Source organism: Triticum urartu, chromosome 7 (genome assembly GCF_003073215.2).
Source record: "Triticum urartu cultivar G1812 chromosome 7, Tu2.1, whole genome shotgun sequence".
In the NCBI taxonomy this organism is placed as follows: domain Eukaryota; kingdom Viridiplantae; phylum Streptophyta; class Magnoliopsida; order Poales; family Poaceae; genus Triticum; species Triticum urartu.
In genome coordinates this window covers 56,968,792-56,976,697 of record NC_053028.1, presented here as the reverse complement: position 1 = coordinate 56,976,697, position 7,906 = coordinate 56,968,792, and the positions used below count along the sequence as shown (strand labels likewise).

The window sequence follows — 7,906 nt, the reverse complement described above, 5'->3', positions numbered from 1 at the left end:
GGGGTTTAGGTCGGTTTTGGGCCACTTTGTCGAGGTGTTGGGCTGCAACACACATGAGGCCTTTACGGTTCCTCGGTTAACGGTTGGAGTATCAAACGAAGTCCAAATGGCAAGAAACTTGACAGGCGGTCTACCAGTAGTAAACCAAGGCCGCTTGGCAAGTCTCGGTCCAATCTGAGAACGTTTGACATCCGCACATGAAAAGAGGTAAAATGAGACATCGGAGGACATAGGATCGCCGGAATGCAAAACGGACAACGGGGAAAATGCTCGGATGCATGAGACGAACACGTATGCAAATGCGATGTACATGATGACATGATATGAGATGCATGACAAAGACAAAAGCGACACGAAGACGAAACCCAACAACGAGGAAATATCATATCTTAGTGCCGGAAATGGCAAGAGTTGGAATACAAATATGAAAGGTTACATACGGGGCGTTACATGGTTCCTGCCATGCAAATTCAAATTCAAAACTTTACCACTACTTCTAGACATCAAAGACTGAGACACTTTGTTATGGTCCGATCCAAAAGTTGGCTCACCCGTCAATGCGGGCGCCTTCCCGGCCTGATCTCGCGGCCTGCATCTGCGACGAAACACAACGGGCAGCCTCAACGAGCACACTTGACCGACGGCAGCCGCCGCCTTGAGTAGCGACATCGTCACGTCCCTCGCCCTAGCCTTCAGCTCAAGCAGGCCCTGGTCGATGTCGGCCTCGTGCCATGCTACCAGCGAATGGAGGAAGCCATCGTACACGTGCCCCACACCCTGAAATCCGAACACCATTAAGATTCATCTTCAGAATTGGACACATACCGAATCAAGTCTATCTGAAATGTTGATCATCTCTCGGGCTCGGGGTGTCTGATCGACTGCTCACTCATGTGCTGGGGTGCCAGAGGTAGATGACGAGCAGCAGCTTCGCCTCTCCGTACATCGGCAGCCACGACACCGTCCAGTCCACGAACCTCTCGACGACCTTCGGCATCGCCACCAGAACCTTGCAGCATTACCAACAGAGGATCAGAAACTTCAGATTCTTCAGAAGAATGACACCGAAAAATAATGCGGTGTATGTTGATGAAAAATACAATCAGTGAAAAAGACAAGGAGCATACTAACCCATTCAGGCAGTGAAAATATAATGTAGAGCAGTAAAAGTGGAACATGGCTCAACATTTGCATTGAGAGGGACATATATACAATTGAGGATCCACTAGGTAAATAAATAATTCTCATAAATCAACAACATTGTCTGCATTTAACATACTGTAAATAGTGTCTGCCATCCTCGAGGAAAACCCAAACATTATTCTGATTACCCAGCAGGAACTAGCAATCCCCATTCCCCAACACATCTAAATCTCAGAGCATGGTTACATAAGACCCAAATACTCAGAGGTGGAACTCTGAATCCCCTTGGAACTGTAGAAACTCAAAACTATTGTGCTTAACCCCTTGATGTAGTGAAGAAATTTTAGCATATGTCCCAACCAAGGTTGTCAGGATCGTGATTTTGAATCGGATCGGAGCTCAGATGGTAGGATCGCAAATCGTAGAATCTTCACTATCAGGATCGTAAAAACGTAGATTCTATGAACTAAAATCGTAGAATCAGAGGGGTTAGTTTGGATCGTAAAGTCGTAGAATCGTATAACAGAATCGCGATTCTGACAACCTTGGTCCCAACCATTCTAGCAAATTATTCTGTTATATTGGATATATGGACTTGGATCGGTAGAAAGCGAGCAGTGCTACTTACAGGGACATGAACCATGTCAATCAGTCTTTTGCCGACTTCGCCGTCAAGACAAGAGAAATCATCTACGCGTTCTAGTGAGCACCCCTAGCAGCCGCGCGCATTGCTACCTTCTTCGGGGCTCGAGCATGAACTGATGCGCTCTGCTTCTTATACATACGACTATGCTGCACCGGTGTTTATGCAAGGGGGTCATTGTTAATATAACACTGAATTTACTATGAGAGGGGGTGGAATGCTTGAATTCACAATACTAACCTGATTCACCACCTGTTGCCGCACAAATCTATGGTGTTCAGGAGTTCGGTAAAATTGATCAGACAATGCCCGAAACTTCTTAAAAGGAAGATCCAGAAAGAGATAAGTACTTGTAGAGCATGTCTGTACTAGTGATACTAAATATACTATTCTCAAAAAGTAAACTGAAAACTGAATCCGGTAGGTAGACCTGACAATTGCGGTCTCCGCAAGCTCTGGCCTCGCCATCGCCGATTGTGGTGGATTCAGGCAAGAACACGGGAGGCGCCTGAAACGCTAGCTTGGGGCAAGGGTGCAGGCCTTGAGGCACGGATCTGGACGGAGGGGAGGGAGGGGCGGAGCTTGGGGGAGTGTTGCGCGCGGCCGGTGCTCGCCGGAACCGGCCGGCATGGGTGGTGGCGGCGGCGAGGAGATCGTGGGGAGAGAAGCCGGGGTGGGGTGGACCAAAGAACAAGTGAGTTCATGAGAGAGTTTTTTTAGGGATGAGATAGAGAGAGTGTGATGGGGTGGGAGTGGATCATGCCGGAGTGGATGGTGCAGTAGTGGAAACGCTTAGTAATAGTGTGGGGGTCTTACCTGCGCTATAGCTACTTACTTAGTAGTAGCGCAGATTTTATACCACTCGCTACTACTATAGCCTATCCCGGGGACATGGTGGAGACCAGTTAGTAGCAGCGCGGGTTTTATACCCCTCGCTACTACTAATTAGCAGTAGCGTCCCCTCATAGACCACACTACTGATAAGTTTCTGTGTATAAGGTTTTTTCTGGTAGTGCCATGCTATGCTACTTTGCATTGGTTAGTGTCACCCAGCAGCTTAATGATGTTGTTGAAGATACGGCATAGGTGTCACACTGATCGTCTGCCCGATGGTAGGTAGACAATTAATTAGTGACATATTTTACTATCAATTGCCTTTAGACGCTACCATAGTAACTCGGAGGGATCTAGTTAAGCAATTTGAGAAGTTTAGGATGGATATGGGAGCTCTGGCTGTAGGAGCTCTTGCGTAACAAATTCGACACACATAGGTTTACAGTCTTAAATCCTGCCCAACAAGAGGAACTTTTGTATATTCTACATATGTTTTCATTCTTTGGAATATCTCACATGCACTCTTACACGCGGATGTGATATAAATGTATATTAACTCGCGACCAAGAAAAATGTCGAGGTGTCTCCGGTCTCGAGAAACACCTCCAACCTAATCAGGGGGGCTCCACTAGTACAGAAAGCTAGTTTCAAAACTGCTAAATTTTCCATCCTTATTTGCCAAGGCATCCAATAAACTGTCTCAAAAGATTTAGAGTGTGAGGTCAGGTGGCCTTTGGCGACAGAACAGAGGATAGTAGTAGGGGGGGTCGACAGAATGTACTAGTAGTCTAGTGTTATCTCGGTCTTTGCAATGATCTGACGCGTGTCAAACTGTAATCGCAAACAAGAAAAAAGTGAGATGAGTCATGAGTGACTGGACTTGAAGCAAAGTTGTACAAGAGCTGGTTATTATTTCACGATCCCTGGAAAGATGACAAGATGGAGAACATGGCCACATTATTACATACATCATCAGATAATTATACCCTCTCGCTGAACATTATACCATCTTTCAGGCTTCAGCAGAACACGGTTTATTACGCACTATACTAATGGATCTACAATAGGCTAATTAGTGGAAGGAGGTGTTCCTGAGGTGCTCCGGCGCGTCCTCGAAGGAGTGCTTCCTTGCCATGGAGAGGATGGTCTTGTCTGCGACGATGAAGTAGGCCATTCCGGCGACGGTGGAGATGATGAGCGCCTGCCCGGTTGGGTTGAGGTGCGCCTTCGCCCACGGCAGCATCCTCACGCTCGCGAGCTGAAATTACAGGCAACACATTCATGAGATATGTGCTATGAACTCTGGAACTGAAGAACTGAACGGCTACTTACGGTGGGGACTGCGGCAGCGACGGTGGCGACGGCCGCGGCCTTAGCTCCCGCCATGGCAGCCTCTGCAGTTTCAGATCAACGCAGGAATGTTAATCAAAGATCAAGTTTCAGCAGACACATAAAGCTGCAATGAATGGGATATACGAGCAGAGCAGTGCTGGCCTAAGGCCGGAACCGTTACCTTTCGAGCAGCGCTTGGCGGCGGCGAGCCTCTGGTCGAGGTAGGCACGGGTCACCGTCGACATCTTCGCGTGAGCAGAGCTTGGTGGCAAGAGATCCGAAGGAAGGGGACTACCTAGTAGTATCAGTTGAGTGAATGTGAGTAAGATGAGATGGGCAGAGCAAGGTGATCGGGCGGGATTTATAGGTTGCAGGAAACCGCGCAACCAGCGTGCGGCCGGGCAGGAAGACCGTGGTTTTTTGGTACCGGCGGGCGGTGCGGCAGAGCACAGGTGGCGGACTCTGCACCGGATAAGAGGGCCAGGGGCATGGATCGATCCATCGGAGTAGGCGGGGAGCGTGCTCGTGCGTAGGATAAAACGTAGGACCATGTGCTCGAGTGGAGTCAGTGTCTGTCTGCGTGCACTCCGTTTTGTTGGCGACGTGTGTGGTGTGGGCGCTCCCAGTTTACGGCCAACCAGTTGGCGATCCAATTCCGCCAGCGCCTGATCCTTTGTTTGCCGCGGTCGGCCCCCCTTTTTCGTTAAAGGGTGAATTTTATTACACAAAATAAAGCATTAAGTGAATACAATTAAAATAAGCACACATTTGGCCTCTGCATAGTTAAGACGCACACAACTAACACCAACTTCTACACACACAAAACAGCCGGCAAATAGCAAAGTCATATAAGACTAAAGCTATGTCTAAACACGAAAAAAAATCTGAAAAGATCAAATCCACACCCGACAATCTACAGTAGTAACCATGTCAGCACAAACCATCTCATTACACCACAAGGACAATGAGATTCTTCAACAGCAACGCCTTCATGAAGAGAAAATGTTTTTAGTTCGTTTAAATTGTAAAAATATCATATATTTTTGTCCCGAGGGTGTATACGAATATGCGCTTGGATAAAGTTGAGCACGTGTTTTTGAGGAAAATAAATTCGATCATCTGTCCGAATAATGTACTAAAATCTTTTACGATCTATAAGGGTGATGTCATATAAAAAGTCACCTAGATTTGGGGCTTGAGAGTAATCTTTTTATAATTTGGGGCTTGTAACACGCACTCTATTCTCATTTTACTTTTTTTAGTCATTCTTCGGAAATTCAATTTGGCTTCTGGGAGCACGTGCTCCTGCGTGTGAAAAATAATTTTTCAAATGTCAAAATAATCTCAACAATTTTTTTATGTATTTATAGTCACATCCAAATGCTACCTGCAAAGATTTAGGCAAAGAGGTTAAACATTTTGGTCTATGCAAAAAAACAAATTTGAACAACAAATTTGCCCCAAAGTATCACCCCAAATTTGATTTTTTCAGCAACGAAACACTACTACTCTATTTCACATGAAAATTGTCAAGCATGCTTGTGACACTAACACGAACATCCACAAAAAAATTCAGAATTTTTTGGAAACATTTGACATCTTTTTTTGCGGTACCGTTCATCCACCAAAACGCCCCTCCCATCATTCTTTTATTACTTAATAGATGAGGCAAATATTTTTTCTTTGTTTAAAAATAATATAACATTTTACGTAGGATAGATGATCCAATATTATGCTTTTTGTGTAGGCATGTTTGCCTACGCCGGTTGTGGCATTTTTTCTCCCTCCACTGATTGATCAGTACCGAATTATATTACTCCTACTTACATTTATTTATAATAAATATAAATGTGGAGGTTTTTTTGAGACAAAATATGGATGTTCTTAGAAAAAGAGGGATTGGTGGGATCGATGTTTATTGCTTTAGCCTCGTGGGCATATATATAAAAGTACATGATCTTCTTGGAATACAAAGACAAGTCAGAATACTTCCTAGTCTATCATGTGTTTCCAATCTAATCACGATATTCAACATCCCCTGCATTCACAACGGGAGCAACGCAGACGATGAGACTGAAGAAAAATCTCAAGGTAAGCCGACGGACACCCCCTCCCACACACACATAGTCGTAACAGTCGATGCATCACGGAAGTCGTGTCTGGAGTAGAAACCGACGAGGTTTCTCAAGCAAGGCGGTAGCCCTTTGTGTCGTTGTTGAGGTAGCTGAGAGCATAGGGTGGAGCCATGGTCGAGGTAGCCGTGCGAAGAACGCAGTGGTCGATGCCAAGTCGGGGTGGCCGGTGTCAAGGAAGTCGCTGGGGAGCGGCGGGCGCAAGGAGGCACTGAGTTAGTTATAGGCGTAGTGGTGCGCCGGGAAGAAGATGTTGTTAACAAGGCGTCGCGCCGGATTTGCCAAGCCTAGGAACACATCATGGATGAAGGCACGCATTGGTGGTGCCAGCACCGGGCATGCGTAGACGGACGAAGTCGATGTTGGCGATGCGCCGCTCCAGGCTTACCATGCCTGGGAGCACATCGGGGACGAAGGCACGCGTTGGTGTTGTCAGCACCGAGCATGCATAGACAGGGACCTGCATGAGTTGTATGCCATGCCGGAGGAGTGGAACGGGCAAGCAGAGGAGGACTCGATGATGGTTGCAACGCCAATTGACATGGGGCCGATGTCGCCAGCGGTGCTCGGAGTAGACAAAGTGGTCGGGGAAGATGGCGGCGACGCGGGCGATGAGCTGGTGCGGGACGAAGACGAAAGGGCTGGACAAGCGGCACGACACCGAAGAAGAGTGGCGGCCGAGGCCTGACGACGATGGTGGTAGCTAGGTTAGCAGTGCGGCGGTGATGCTCGAAGTAGGCGAGGAAGAACCCGACAACGTGATGAAGACATGCGCGGACGGTGGCGTTTGTCGGGGAACGTAGCATGCATTTTTTTAAAAAAATCCTATGATCACGCAAGATCTATCTAGGAGATGCATAGCAACGAGAGGGGGAGAGTTTGTCCACGTACCCTCGTAGACCGAAAGCGGAAGCATTAGGTTAACGTGATTGATGTAGTCGAACGTCTTCACGATCCAACCGATCCAAGTACCGAACATACGACACCTCCGTGTTCAGCACATGTTCAGCTCGATGACGTCCCTTGAGCTCTTGATCCAGTAGAGGGTCGAGGGAGAGTTCCGACAGCACGACGGCGTGGTGACGGTGATGGTGATGTGATCCGCGTAGGGGTTCGCCTATGCACTACGACGCTATGACCGGATGAGTAAATTGTGGAGGGGGCACCGCACATGGCTAAGAGAAATCTTGGTGTGCCCCCGCCCCCGTACATAAAGGAGAGGGGGAGGAGGTGGCCGGCCAGGGAGAGGCACGCCTAGGGGGAGTCCTACTCCTAGTAGGATTCGCCCCCTTCCTTCCAACAGAGAGGGGAGAGAGGAAAGGGGGGGCGCCCCCTCCCCTTGTCCAATTCGATTGGGGATGGGGGGAGTGCGCCACCTCCCGTGGCCTACCTCCTCTCCTCCACTAAGGCCCATTAGGCCCATTAACTTTCCCGGGGGGTTTCGGTAACATCTCGGTACTCCGAAAAAATCTGCGAACCTCTTCGGAACCATTTCGGTGTCTGTATATAACCTTACAATATATGGATCTTTACCTCTCGGCCATTTCGAGACTCCTCGTCATGTCCGTGATCTTATTCGGGATTCCGACCAAACTTCGGTCAGCAAAACACATAACTCATAATACAAATCATCATCGAACGTTAAGCATGTGGACCCTACGGGTTCGAGAACTATGTAGACATGACCGACACATCTCTGGTCAATAACCAATAGCGGAACCTGGATGCTCATATTGGTTCCTAGATATTCTATGAAGATCTTTATCGGTCAAACCGCATAATAACATACGTTATTCCCTTTGTTATCGGTATGCTACTTGCT

At 47.7% G+C, this 7,906-nt stretch overlaps 1 protein-coding gene and 1 pseudogene across 1 annotated transcript; both read right to left on the bottom strand.

Annotated features, from left to right (window-relative positions):
• Window positions 1-547: 547 nt before the first annotated feature.
• Window positions 548-2,254, bottom strand: LOC125518336 (annotated as a pseudogene).
• Window positions 2,255-3,511: 1,257 nt separating this feature from the next.
• Window positions 3,512-4,342, bottom strand: LOC125522725 (early nodulin-93-like). The gene is made up of 3 exons (XM_048687763.1): window positions 4,134-4,342; window positions 3,953-4,014; window positions 3,512-3,878 (listed from the first exon to the last, which is right to left on the bottom strand). Exons 1-3 carry the CDS (start codon window positions 4,195-4,197, stop codon window positions 3,693-3,695), a joined length of 312 nt encoding a protein of 103 aa, XP_048543720.1. The 5' UTR covers window positions 4,198-4,342; the 3' UTR covers window positions 3,512-3,692.
• Between the last annotated feature and the right edge of the window lie 3,564 nt (window positions 4,343-7,906).